Below are 14,465 nucleotides of genomic sequence, written 5' to 3'. Positions count from 1 at the left end.
TGATGGTTTAGTTGTAGAGGTTGGTATAAATTATTAAATCTCTACTAACGGACCAAAAAAAGTCCTATCTAGTCCTTCTTGGATTAAGAGGGTCTTTGTTTCTAAGAATTGATGTAATTAGTAGAAGTGAAACATTAAAATCATCAGTAATGATTAAATAAATGGGAGGGGCCATCGAGCTGATCACATAAAAGCAGCCTGCTGGCTGGTTGTTTGTCTCCCCGTCAAATGCTCAGACCTCAGGACTCTCTTCCGACATGGCCCAAGACGTCTCTCCTAACAGTAAGTGCCCGACCCACCCGACTTCGGGTTTAGTTTCGCCGGTTTGGGGAGGAAATTGGGCTGGAAACCTAGTGTGCTCGTCAGAAGTTGTGGGAGTTCCAGTTTCCAAACTTTTCAATAACTGTACTAGGGTTCAGGAAAGCCAATTTCTCTCATGTGATATGAAAATATGCTGTTTTCTGTGCATTTGAGCCTTGGGAATTTTAGAAAGATGCAGACATTCAAGAACTAAACAAGACAAATTCTTGCTTTGAGAAGGAAGATGGGAGAAAAGAGCAGATGGGAAGGAGAGGGAGAGAGATGCACTAAAAGAAAGGGTGGGAGGCATCAAAGAGTTCGGAGACGACAATGTGCTTGGAATCAAAGCAGCTTCTAGATTTCTCTCTCCAGACTGAGCTTTTCTCCTGAGTCTCAGATCTGTCCAACTGCCTGCTTGTCTCTAACCCAGCACGTTCCAGTGTTCACACCCAAACTCTTCCTCCCCTGCTTTCCCTCGCTCACATTTGCCAGTTGCTTATGCCAAACATCTAGGAAACACCTTTGACCCCAGTCTTTCTCTCATAACCTACCTCTAATCAGGCTGGCAATTCTGTTGTCTTTAACTTCCGAATATTTTAGGAATCTGACCATTTCTTGGTCTATCCCCACCTTTGCCTCTCTCGACTATTGTCAAGTCCTAGTAATTGATCTGTCTGCTTCACCCGGGTCCTGATTCAGTCTGTTCTGAACACTAGCCGTGTGATCTCAGTAAAGTGTTGGTTAGATCATGTCTTTTATCTACTCAAAACCCCTCAGTGATTGCCCACAGTACTCAGAGTAAAAGTCACGTGGCCCTGCCAGGCCCTATATAATCTCCCGGCCCTGAGGTCTAGGACCTCATCTGCTTCTGCTTTGTTCCCTCTTCTCCAGACTTTGTAGCGTTTTTGTTACATCTTGAGTAGGCCAGGCCGGCTCCCATCTGCTATCCCCGGTTCCTGTAACCTTTCTCTCCCGAATGTCAACATTGCTTCCTCTCTGATCTGCTTCATGTCTTTGCCTCAGGTCATTTTCTCAGTGAGGTCTTCCTAACAACTTCATCTTAAATTGTGACTTCACCCTGTGCATTCTCCACTTTCCCTTCTTCTTTCCTTTTTGCCACGGAAATATTCACCATCTGACGTACTGTGTATTTCACTTGTTTGCTTTTTTATCTCCTGGCTTCCCATGAGATCAAGGATATCCTGTCGATTTTGTTCACAGTGCCTAGAATAGAGTCTGGCTTTAATAGATACTCTAGAAATATTTTTTTGAACAATTAGAATTAGAGAAAAATATTCTGGTTCATCTTACCAGGACTTACCTGTGGGTAGATGTTTGTCAGGTGAAGAAAGGTAGAAAAATTCAAGCTTTCGTAGGAAAATTAGAAATTTGGAAAACTTGGACCCTCCACCGTGAGCTTGACAATACCCTAATACTTTAAAAACTTTTCTGATGAAAGTTGCAGTAAATTTAATGGATGTGATTTCTTGAAACTGTATAATAAAATGTCAGTTTTTGGAAAATTTGCAGAATTCAGTAAACCATTATTTTAAATCATCAATACATAAGGCTACAAAATCATGCATGGATAAAAGATCCATTCAAAACGCAAGACAAACAAAGGCATTTAATGTAACACAGCATGAAAAAGTTCACTAAAATGGTTTCAGACTCCATATGGCAAGTAACATTTAAGAAAGTTTGAGGAGCTTGTTTTAGAGTGTTTTCAAAGGAGAATAACTACCAGTATCTGAAAGGCTATTAAAACAGAATTCTTTCCAACTGCCTAGCTCTCTGAGACTGGAATTGCTCAAAATTCTTCAATGAAAAGAACGTAGGGGCCAGCCCGGTGGCGTGATGGTTAAGTGCTCGTGCTCCGCTTCAGTGGCCTGAGGGTTCACAGGTTTGGATCACCAACGTACCGCTTGTCAAGCCATGCTGTGGCGGTGTCCCATATAAAGTAGAGGAAGATGGGCACAGATGTTAGCCGAGGGCCAATCTTCCTCAGCAAAAAGAGGAGGATTGGCATGGATGTTAGCCTAGGGCTGATCTTCCTCACAAAAAAAAAGAACATATTGCAATAACTCAAATGCAGGAGCAGATATAAGAATCCAGCTCCCTTCTATTAAGCTACACATCAAATAGATTTTCATAAATGTAAAACATGCCTCTTCTCTCAGTGATCGTTCTTATTTCAGAAAGTAGTAATTTTTTATAGAAATACGTTATCGTTGTTAGAATGTAATGGGCTTATCAATATTTTAAAATTGATTAATAGAGCCGGCCCGTGGCTTAGTGGTTAAGTGTGCATGCTCTGCTGCTGGCGGCCCGGGTTTGGATCCCGGGCGCGCACCGACGCACCGCTTCTCTGGCCATGCTGAGGCCGTGTCCCACATACAGCAACCAGAAGGATGTGCAACTATGACATACAACTATCTACTGGGGCTTTGGGGGAAAAATAAACAAATAAAAAAATTAAAAAAAAAATTTTAAATCGATTAATAGATGTTCTCACTTTAATTTTTTTTGTGTGTGAGGAAAATCAGCCCTGAGCTAACATCCATGCCAATCCTCCTCTTTTTTTTTTTTTCGCTGAGGAAGACTGGCCCTGGGCTAACGTCCATGCCCATCTTCCTCTACTTTATATGGGACACTACCACAGCACGGACTGACAAGTGGTGCATCAGTGTGAGCCCGGGATCCGAACCCTGGCCGTGGGCAGCAGAGCACGCGCACTTAACTGCTGCGCCACAGGGCTGGCCCTAATTTTTTTTTAAGATTGGCCCTGAGCTAACATCTGTTGCCAATCTTCCTCTTTTTTTTTTTTTTCCTTTTTTCTCCCCGAAGCCCCAGTACATACTTGTATATCCTAGTTCTATGTCCTTCTAGTTCTTCTATGTGGGATGCCGCCTCAGCATGGCTTGATGAGCTGTGAATAGGTCTGCGCCCAGGATGCAAACCTAGGAACCCCCGGCCACGGGAAGCAGAGTGCATGAACTTAACCCCTACACCACCAGGCTGGCCCCTCACTTTAATTTTTAATAAGATAAAACAAAAACTCTTTAGGTATTCATTAAATTTTAAGTGTGTAAGTGGGTTTTGAGGCCAAAATGATTGAGAATGAGTGATCTGGGGTATCTTCTAGACCAAAAAAATTGTGAAACAATTTTCAAGGTTCTTTTCTTTTTGTGATCCAGTCCTCAGTCACAAAGTTGAGTTAATTATGTTCCTCAAGTTTGACGTTCTAGTATAGATCTGAACAAGGCCTCTCTTTTCCTTGGGTTTTATCTCTATCAACATCATTTCCTTAACCACTCCTATTCCTTCCCTACCTTGTCTACAAGCACCCGTTCATTCTAGGGTATTACGTGGCCTTTAGGGTATGTGTCTATTTAGATATATGAGTATCTTTGATAAATACACAGCATTGTTTTGTGTAATGTATTTTATTTAGATTAATTGATCTTTACTGAATACTTGTTTTTCTCTAATTTTTCATTGAAGTATAACTACATACAGTAAAACATAAATCTTAAGTGTATAGTTTGATTAATTTTTGTGTACACTGAGTAGGTATATGCATTTTTAGTTTACAGAAATAATATTGCCCTGTATATACCTCATTCTATGTCTTCCTTTCTTGACTTAATACTGTATTTTTGAGACCTATCTGTCTTGCTTCTCTGTCATTTTTTCCTCATTATTTTGGTCTTATGCTAAAATTCCATCACGGGCATATGCCACATTTTACTTAGCCATTCTCTAGCGATGGCCCTTGAGGTTGCTTCCACTGTTACTACAAACAGCATTCTGAACAGTATATCATGGAGATCTGGCCGAGAAATGGACTGCAGTGTTACACTTACTTATGACACTTAATTTTAACAAGCATAGCCTGATTGTCCTACAGATTATCTACAATAAATTACATTCCAACCAGTTCTTTGAAAAGGTTGTGATCTTCCCACCCCACCCCCATCATTGCAAGCATCTGACTTTTATCTGATTTTCTAGCTTTTGAACGGAAGGTTTTGATTATGATGTCTTTAGTTCCAGCAATTTTTCCCATTGTGCGTTTTCGTATCTTATTTAAGTAACCCTTTTCTATCTCGGTGTGACATAGGTTTTCTTGTACATTATCTTTCATTTATTTTTACCTTTCACATGTTTTTAGTTTGTTTGGCATTTATTTTATGTACTGTATATTGTGTGACCCAACTTCATTTTTCTTCATATAGTAATCCATTTTCTTTGCCCAAGACTAGCGTTTCTCACTGATTTTGGAGGCTATTGCTATCCCAATTCTCACATAAACAAGGCCTGTTTCTTGGCTTTCTGTTGAGTTCCATTTGTCTGTTTCTGCATCAGTAAGACAGGAAAAAATTTTTTTTAATATTCTATTGTTTTATCTGGGTGAGTAAATCTATCATCCTGATCCTTCTTTAACAAAATATCTGATCTACTTTGTGGGCTTTTTTTCTCGCTGTACATTTTAGGTTTCCCTCAAACTGGTATCGGAGGAGCGAGTCCAAAAACATACCCGTAGTCTAATCATGAGAAAAACATCAGATAAAACCCAATGAAGTTCTACAAAATCCCTGCCCAGTCCCCCTCAAAACTCTCAAGGTCTTAAAAAACAAAGAAGGTCTGAGAAACTGTCAGAGCCAAAAGGAGCCTAAGGAGACATGATGACCAAATGTAATATGGTACCCTGGATAGGACCCTAGAACAGAAAAAGGGTATCAGATAAAAACTAAATAAAAATCTGAATAAAGTATGGACTTTAGTTACTAATAATGTACCAATATTGATTCATTAGTTGTGACAAATGTACCATACTAATATAAGATGTTAATAATAGAGGAAAATAGGAGTGTGGAATATATGGGAAGTCCCCATACTATCATTGTAACTTCTGTAAATCTAAAAACATTCTAAAATAATGTTTACTTTAAAGATCTTGTTGGTATTTTTGTTTGGAAATTGCAGTTCCCTGGTGGTGGACATTTAAAATGTTCACTACCACCAACCGTATGGCAGTGAAGATCCGTTTGCATTACCCATATGCACATGGGTCAGTTCATCTAGGGTATAGATTTAGGAGGGGAATTACCAAGCTGTGCCAAACCGTGTGCCCTGGAGTCAGACATGAACTGGATTTTGACACTGCTCTCAGGAGGCTGTAACTTATTGGGCTAAAACATGGCTCCTGGGTTGAAGACAGAGATCTTTCTCAGTTTTGATCTCTTTGCTTCTTTCCTTTCTTATCTTTCATCTTTCTTTAGTTCTTGTTCATCTCCTCCTCCTCTTTGCCCAGCCTCAACCTACCAGTGTCTCAGGAAGCCCTAATTTTCTTATCCCCTCCCCCATGCCCTAGGGAGTTGGTCTGGGTTAGTTAAAAGTCATTGTATATCTACTTCAGGGCTTAGGGTTCCGTTTAAGCTTTTTTACTCTGTAGGAATTTTCCTGCTAAGAGTGGATCCAGTCAAGGACCTGTGAGCTGAGAATACTGTTAAGTGAAGGTATAAGACCAGCGGGTTCCTATAAGGGTTTTTAACCTAAGGCCAACCCCAGAGCAAATCACTTTGCCATTAGAAAAATTCCATCAGAAAACAAATTCCATCACTATTTGGAACTTCTCTATTTGGAACTTCTCTCCAAGCCATCATTTCTCTTAGTTTCTGAATAAATATTTTGATTGGTTTGGTGTGGGTGAAGTTACTGCGCAGTGTTTTGGGGTTTTTTTTTCATCATTTTTTTGCCAGAGGTTTATTCAATAACTAACAAATGTTTGTGGAGTAGATATTGTGTCATCCACAAGTGTACAGGGCCCTGGGCTTAGAGGGGCCCTGGGCTTGGTTTAATGCTCTACTATTGCTATCATGAAATTTTTAACAAATTTTTTGAAAAAGGGGCTCAGCATTTTTATTGGAAGATAATTTATTGGAACATTTGCACTGGACCCCACAAATCATGTAGCTAGTCCCAATTATATTCACTAGGAATTCCAGAGTGAACAAGACAAACAAGAATGTCTTGTGGAGCTTCATTCCAGAGGGGGAAAACGCAGAGACAAGTAAACGCATAGAAGATTATTTCAGACGGAGATAAGACCAGCAAAGGAAATAAGACAGGGTGAAGTGAGAGTGTGGCATGGGGTGTGGATGACCTTAGACTGGAGGGTCAGGGTCTCCTCGGACCAGACTCTGAGAAGACAGTGCTCAAGCTGAGACCTGAGTGATGTAAAGGAGCGAGCTAGTCCATCATCATGGGAAGAGCATTGCAGGAAGAGAGGAACAAGTACCAAGCTCTGGAGTAGGAAGTAGTCGGCCTGGTTGGGGGACAGAGAGAAGTTAGGTGTGGTGGCTGGACTACACACTTATTCCAGGATGTAAAGCCAAGTGGGTCATTATATGTGATGAGGTCAAAGATAGAGGCAAGAACCTGATCGACATGGTAAGATTCGAGAGGAATTATGGGTGATGTTAAAGTTAACCTTCCCCTTTCTATTGAAGCACAATAGACCAGTGGGTAGTGGACTGGTATGCAATTGCAGATTTAGGCTTTCAGGAGGGACAAACAAAAAAGCATCCTCATGGTCTGGGAATCCAAATGAATTCTTTATTTATTTATTATTTTGTGAGGAAGATCAGCTCTGAGCTAACATCCATGCCAATCCTCCTCTTTTTGCTGAGGAAGACTGGCCCTGGGCTAACGTCCGTGCCCATCTTCCTCCACTTTATATGGGACGCCGCCACAGCATGGCCTGACAAGCAGTGCATCGGTGTGTGCACAGGATCCGAACCCAGGCCGCCAGCAGTGGAGCGCACGCGCACTTAACCACTACACCACGGAGCCGGCCCCTGAAATCTTTATTTTGCTGAAGGAGTGTAATGGGTAGCCACGCTTGGAGTTTACTGGATCCTCCAAAATATGGAGTTTTGACTTTTCAGAGAGTGACCTCAGAAATATTGCACAACTGTACCAGAGATAGAAAAGAAGTAGGATTCAATTTGTTCTTTCCTGTGAGGTGCAAATCAGTGCAACTCAGCGTGTCCAAGTCTCCTCTTCCTATGAATACAGCTGTTGTGCTTCCAACTGAACCTCCAGCATCCCCGGTAACTTCTTATCTCAGGTCACTGAGTCTAATTCTGTTTCAAGATCGTACTTTGCAAAACGAATGCCCAGGCTTTCCAGATTTGGCTATTTCAAGGAGGTGTCCCATATCTAAAATCATGGAAGGTAGTATTTATTCCCTACTTGAAGATTCTACTGAAAGTATGAAATTTCTTTTTCATTTGTTTTTATTCTCCTCATAGTGTTTTAAAAAATATTTTGGAAACTGATCCCGTTTATCTGCTACTGAGGGCAATGGACCCCAAAATGAATCAATATCTTCCTAGGAATTTTAACCACTAAGAGAAACTAAGAGAGGCTTACTCTTCCCTGTAGCACATGCTCTTCATTTCTTTTTTCTTTTCTTTTTTTTTTTTTTGTGAGGAAGATCAGCCCTGAGCTAACATCCATGCCAATCCTCCTCTTTTTTTTTTTTTGCTGAGGAAGACTGGCTCTGAGCTAACATCTATTGCCAATCCTCCTCCTTTTTTCTCCCCAAAGCCCCAGTAGATAGTGGTATGTCATAGTTGCACATCCTTCTAGTTGCTGTATGTGGGACGCGGCCTCAGCATGGCCCGAGAAGCGGTTCCTCCGTGCGCGCCTGGGATCCGAACCCGGGCCGCCAGTAGCGGAGCGTGCCCACTTAACCACTAAGCCACTGGGCCGCCCCAATGCTCTTCATTTCTGTGGGCTCGAGTTTTAATCACTGTGATGACATATCACATGCATTTCCTTGACTCGTATTGTTATTTTATTTTATTTTTTGTGAGGAAGATCAGCCCTGAGCTAACAGCCATGCCAATCCTCCTCTTTTTGTTGAGGAAGACCGGCCTTGAGCTAACATCTACTGCCAATCATCCTCCTTTTTTTCCCTTTTTCTCCCCAAAGCCCCAGTAGATAGTTGTATGTCATAGTTGCACATCCTTCTAGTTGCTGTATGCGGGACACTGCCTCAGCGTGGTCTGACAAGCAGTGTGTCCGTGGGCGCCCGGGATCCGAACCTGGGCCGCCAGTAGCGGAGCGTGTGCGCTTAACTGCTAAGCCACGGGGCCGGCCCTTGTGTTGTTCTTGATCCGAATGAGCAGAACACATCGTTTGTTCGTGGTCTTTGAAAACAGAAGATCTTGACGCCCCAGTCAGGGCATTCAGATCAGCTGGAGAAGATGAAGAATCACCTTTGTGTGTTTAAGGGCTTCGTAATTGTAGGAGAGCTCTTTCCTTGTGGGTTCTGGTGGATTCCAAACAAGCAAAAGGAATGAGAGACAAGCTTGAATCTGAAGTTTGAACCTCTAAACTGGCCTGTTAAATGCTTCCTCTCTCCTAATCTCTCCACAGAGACCACAGCGACAAATCGTAGACGCAGCCGTGCCAAATTCACGGAAGATCAATTGAAAATCCTCGTCAACGCATTCAACCAAAAACCTTACCCAGGTTACGCTACCAAAAAAAGACTTGCTTCAGAAATCAACACTGAAGAGTCTAGAATCCAGGTAATTTACAAATTTATATCTATATCTCCAAGACTAGAATTAGAAAGGGAAACCATTAATTGAGCACATATTATGCACCAGTGTGCTAAGGGCTTTGTGTGGAGTATCCTGATGCTCAGAATGAACTCATAAGGACGTTCCTCTTAGTCACATTTCACAAATGTGGCCACTGAGTATGAAAGAGCTCAAAGGAATGAGGAGGAAGCGTGTAGATACACTTTCAGAGAAGAGGAAATGCTTGAGCTGCTTCTCAAATGCATAATTTGCAGCATCTATTTATTAACTTAAAAAAATTATTATAGCAAATCATGTTGGGACCAGATTATAAAGATGCTAAATGCCGAGACTTGGCCTAAGACTTAGTTGAATGTGACAGATATGAGTAATGAACCTGAGCTTAGGCCTAATAAGAATCACTCCCTTTGGAGAAAGGCAGTGACAAGGCTGAGATGACGTTAACATATTTAATTCCCTCATTTTCTTTTCTTCGCTTAGATTTGGTTTCAGAATCGAAGAGCTAGGCACCGATTCCAGAAAAGATCAGAACCTGAGGAGGACTTAAAATCAAGCCAAGATGAAGATCACCATGAAGAAAAGATTCGAAGTAAATAGCCTGCTCCAGTCTTGTTCCCCAGCAGAGCCTCTTGGGTACCCAAGAGCCTCTATCGTGGAACCAACTACTACTCTGAGTGGGAAAAGAATGTTCTCTCTCTCAGGGGCTCCTGTTCAGGGTCTTCAGGTGGCAAAGGGTTCAACATGGCCCTTGGAAATTCTTCCCCCCATGGTCTGTGGACCTTCTGAGACCTTCCCCTGCTTACCCTATTTCCATGGGAGTCCAGCAACCCAGCCATATACTGTGTCTCCTCTAGAACCTTCCACCTCGAATGGGCCGAGACAAGGCCCTTTCAAGGAAAAGCAACAGGTTCCAAATTTGGTGGAGACTGTGGGACATGTTTGGGTTCCTTGTTTGAATGTGTAAACTGATCTCCGAAATGTACTTGACCCCTCAGTCTCACACCTGTCCTAGGTAGAGAAGACAGACGGTGCCGTACCAGCTACACTTCCTCCCAGTTACACACCCTCATCGAGGCATTTATGAAAAACCCATACCCTGGGATTGATTCCAGAGAGCAACTTGCTAAAGAAATTGGAGTTCCAGAGTCGAGAGTCCAAGTAAGTGATGAGGAATTTGTTCCATCTTCTAGGGATGGAGAAGTGTGGGAAGGAAAGCCATGCCAGTCTTGAGCTGTTCATCAACAGGCCAGGCACATTCCACTCCAGGGCCTTCTCTCACGTGGCCCACTCTCTCACACCTCCTTCAGTTCTTTCTGTTATAATTGATGTCATATTCCTTGTGCTCTGAACAGTGCCTGGCACATGACACTTAATAAAACTCTGTTGAATGAAAGAAGGAATGTTACTTTACACTGAATATGGCCAGGCATTTTGTCTAACATCCTTATAACTGTCATGTCCTTCAGCCTTTCTGATTCTCCCATGAGGCTGGAATTATTATGTCCACTTTAGAGATTTAACATTTATCTTAGAGAAATATAGGATCCTGATGAATCCTAAAATGGAATGTAATTCTGTCAGAGTGGTGTGGTGTTTGTGTGTTTGTGTGTGTATGTGTATTTATTTATTTATTTGAGGAAGATTGGCCCTGCACTAACATCTGTGGCCAATCTTCCTGTTTTTTCTCCCCCAAGCCCCAGTACATAATTGTGTATCATAGTTGTAGAGTTGTAGCTCTCCTATATGGGATGCTGCCACAGGATGGTTTGATGAGCAGTGAGTAGGTCTGCGCCCAGGATCCAAACTGGCGAACCTGGGGCCACCTAGCGGAACGCGCGAACTCAACCACTACACCACCGGGCTGGCCCCCATGTATGTGTGTTTAAACCAGTGCTCCCTCCTGTTACTAGGAAACTAATACACATCAGCTGGTCTGACATACCTTTCCCTTTCCCTCTCCTCTCTTCCTTTCTCTTTCTCTTTCTTCTTTCATATTGCATTCATACCAAGCACCTACTGTGTGCTAGGAACTGTACTACATAGGGATGTATTCACAGAGAGGAACAGAAGTAGCTCAGAAAATAACAAGAGAGATGGGCAAAAAACTAACAATTTCTATAGTGTGATTATATGTCACACAACAGTCACCTCCTAGACAAAGATGAATGAATGGATGGTTGTGTTTGGTGTAAACAGGGAAGCAGATGTATCTGGTCAGAAATAGTTTCACAGAGGAAAACTTGAGCTGGGGCTTGCAAAACAAATGGAAGTTCCCTGGGGGAAGACCGGAATAGAGGGCGTTAATAAGGGTGGCATTTGTGGCAGACTGCCGTCCTAAGAGCAGTCCTGTGGATACAGAAAATTGTAAATTTTTCCATAGGCTGGAGAACTAGGGTAACATAGGGATACTGATGGAGGCCTCACGCCTGGAACAGTTGTGACCAATTGATTGAAGACCTTATGTTCAGGTTGTGAATACGCCATCTTCCATTAGCCTGTGAGCTGTGAGATGGGGCTCATATCTGATTAATACCAGTGTGCCAAACAGTGAGCAGAGGTGCTGAAGTGGATTAGACACATGGCAAATGCTTGCTAGAGGAATTTATGTTTTCTCCTTTGGGTGGTGGAGAAGTGCTGAAAAGGTTAAGGCAGAGGAGAGAACATGCTATAGTTGCGCTTTAAAATAGCTGCTCTTCCTCAGAGGGAAGAACAGGTTCCGTTCTGGAGACAGGAAATAAGTTAGGCAATGGGTGAAAAGTCATAAAGAGGAGGATGAGACTTGGAAATGAGTTCTGTTTAAGAAACAACATGGACATAGATTGATAGCATATATAGGGATGGGGGTGGAGGACAGGGATGAGAGAGAGAGAGACGAGACTACCAGGAAGATATGCTGGGTTTAGTTGGATGGCTGACTGACATTGGTGTTATACATGAGGAGGACTGGGTTCCAGGAGAATGAAAGGAGTTCCACGGGGTTGGAGATGTCCGCCTGAGACATTCAGAATAGATATTTAAGAGGCAGCTTCCATGAGACTCCAAAGCTCCGGGGAGAGGGTTGGGTAGAAGACAATGTGCCACAGTGAAGGCTGGGAGACTTTACAGAGAAGTTGGATTTAAATGGCAGACTGACTCTTGAGTAAATTGTTTGGTGTGATTCTGGAAGAAGGAGAAATATGAGTTGGGAGAGAGAGAAACAGAAGTCAGTGGTCAAACATGAACCCAGTCACGTCCTAGTGTAGCTGACCCCATATCCTTTGGGCTAGTTTTCTCCTCAGAATTCAAAGCTGAACATATTTTTTCCTTATGAAATCAAGATATTGGTGGGTGCATAAATATGAGAAATCGCTGAATGCCTTCCTGAACAGGGGACTAATGCTCACAGATACCATAAGCAGGTCAGATGGAAAAAGAGATTTCTGGTTCAGATGTAGAAACTATATCCAGGGCTACATATGTGCAGCTCTTCCGAAACAATCAATCATTCGTCTGGAGAGTGGCATTTGCCTTTAGGAAGGAGGTGAAAGTCTCAGTGATATTATATGACTTTGCCAAAGTCTGGCTTTTGGACTCCAGACCTGTGCTTATTTTACTTGCAGCTTCTGTGAAAATCAAATGTGGTAGCTGTAGGGACCCGGCCCTGTGGCGTAGCGGTGAAGTGCGCGCTCCACTGCTGGCAGCTCGGGTTCGGATCCCGGGAGCGCACTGACGCACCGCTTGTCAGGCCGTGCTGTGGTGGCGTCCCACATAAAGTGGAGGAAGATGGGCATGGGTGTTAGCTCAGGGCTGATCTTCCTCACACACACACACAAAAGTAGCAGCTGTGGAAGACGAGGGATGTGTGTGTGGGTAATATATAAATAGATGACTGTTCATAAAATTATATTATTGGAAATCATATTATGATTACATGTACAGGTAATGTCTAATATACGTATATGTGTATAATTTATGGGCACAAGCAAGGGATAGCAATTAATTGTCTTGTGAGATAAAAAATGTCTTTTAGACAGATAGTACTCTGTCTGGAGTCATGGGAGAAAAGTAGGGATTCTTGAGAGGAAGAAAAAAAGATGGAAAGAGAATTCCAGGCAGAGAGGAGCTGCAATATATAGGAGTGGCACTTTAGGGAAAGATCAGCCCTTGTAATGAGAGGATTCTGGCAACTTTCAGGACATGAAGCCCGTCCCTAGATCACAAAGGTACTGGGTTCAAGGTTCAGAATTTTGAGCTTTATCTTCAGACCTGATAGACTTCTCTAGATGTCATATGGAATGTCAATAATGATTTTGGAATTAGGCCTAAAATGAACCACCTCTCCCTCCCCTTTGCCTTATGAAAAAAGCAAGGGTGAGGCTTACATGATATCAGTTGTTTTAATCAAATCTCTTTGTTTTACTCACTCAGATTTGGTTTCAAAATCGAAGATCTAGATTCCATGTCCAGAGAAAAAGAGAACCTGATGAGGCCTTAGAACAGAGACAAGACCAGGGACAAGATCCCTGAGGTGAGAGAGTTTTAGGTAATCAGCCTGTTGTTCCCAATTTGGCTCACAGGCAGAGCCTCCTGAGTGCCCAGTCCACCCACATGGTGGAGTCAACTCCAATTTCCTCTTGGGAGGGATGGGTGGAAGATATTCCTACTCAAGTGCCTTATTGCCTCCATGAAGTCCAGATTGGTCACAGTCCCTGAAGACTCTTCCCAAATCTGTGTTTCTCCCAAGGAATTCCACTGCCTACTTTTCCAGCCAGAACCCAGAAACCCCGTTAGAATGTGAATTTTGTTTACCCAGGTCTTCTCAGCCCCTGGCAAACAATCAATAAACTTTTGTGGAAGGCATGATTGAGTTAATGGAGGGATGAATCCTCAGGTGTTCTGCCAGGGGCTGGCTAATGCATGGTTTTCCCAGGAGGTAGTAAGTTCCATATTGGACTGGAGAGGTGGGATAGAATTGACTCCCATGTTTATGTATATAAACTGGCTTCTTCCATTTTTCTTTCCCCTTATCTTTTCTCCTTAGGTATAGGAACTAAACAAAATGGCACCAATCTCACTATCGACTGTCTTATTTCTCCAGAGATAGAACAAGGTGGACAGAGAGACAAATTCAGAGTATTTGATGTCATCAGCCTAGGCTCCAAATATTTCACTCTTCCTGGTTACATACCCTTCTAAACATACCTTCAGCTTCTCCAGAAGCTAGAGATGGTAAACAGGACTTCAGGAGGCAGAGACAGACGCAAGGCACCACATGGCTCTACTGACTGAGCCTGGCTCCGGATTTCAGCAGATTTCAAGGACAATGAAAATAAACTTATTAATACCATTTTTCAGTCATCATAGTAATGACCGATTCAGGCAAAAATCATCAATGGATGTGTGATATTGTGATTTATAATAAATATATATTTGGTCTTCATCGCTATCTCTGGCACTGAGTTCCTAAAGCGCTTGGAATTTCAATTGTGCCCTTGTAATGAAGCTTCCATAAAAACCCAGTATGATGGGCTTCAGAGAGGTTCTGGGTTGGTGAACACATGGAGG

At 42.5% G+C, this 14,465-nt stretch overlaps 1 protein-coding gene across 1 annotated transcript; it reads left to right on the top strand.

Moving 5' to 3' along the window:
- The first annotated feature begins 257 nt into the window (after positions 1–257).
- On the top strand, positions 258–14,085 carry DUXA (double homeobox A). Its single transcript, XM_058530801.1, has 6 exons — positions 258–282; positions 8,752–8,906; positions 9,402–9,510; positions 9,934–10,079; positions 13,329–13,428; positions 13,942–14,085. The coding sequence occupies exons 1-5, from the start codon at positions 258–260 to the stop codon at positions 13,425–13,427; spliced, it is 534 nt and encodes a 177-aa protein (XP_058386784.1). The 3' UTR covers position 13,428; positions 13,942–14,085.
- The last annotated feature ends 380 nt before the right edge of the window (positions 14,086–14,465 follow it).

The sequence above is a fragment of the Diceros bicornis genome, chromosome 34, assembly GCF_020826845.1.
Source record: "Diceros bicornis minor isolate mBicDic1 chromosome 34, mDicBic1.mat.cur, whole genome shotgun sequence".
NCBI classification, from domain to species: Eukaryota; Metazoa; Chordata; class Mammalia; order Perissodactyla; family Rhinocerotidae; genus Diceros; species Diceros bicornis.
Note: the sequence above shows the minus strand (reverse complement) of the source record. Positions and strands in the feature narration are given on the sequence as shown.

Bases quoted from the DNA above. Each gene is read 5' to 3' on its own strand.
- DUXA (XM_058530801.1), top strand. From the start codon at position 258: ATGGCCCAAGACGTCTCTCCTAACA. The intron at 283-8,751 runs GTAAGTGCCCGA...ATCTCTCCACAG, and splicing joins CCAAGACGTCTCTCCTAACA to AGACCACAGCGACAAATCGT. The intron at 10,080-13,328 runs GTAAGTGATGAG...TTACTCACTCAG, and splicing joins TTCCAGAGTCGAGAGTCCAA to ATTTGGTTTCAAAATCGAAG.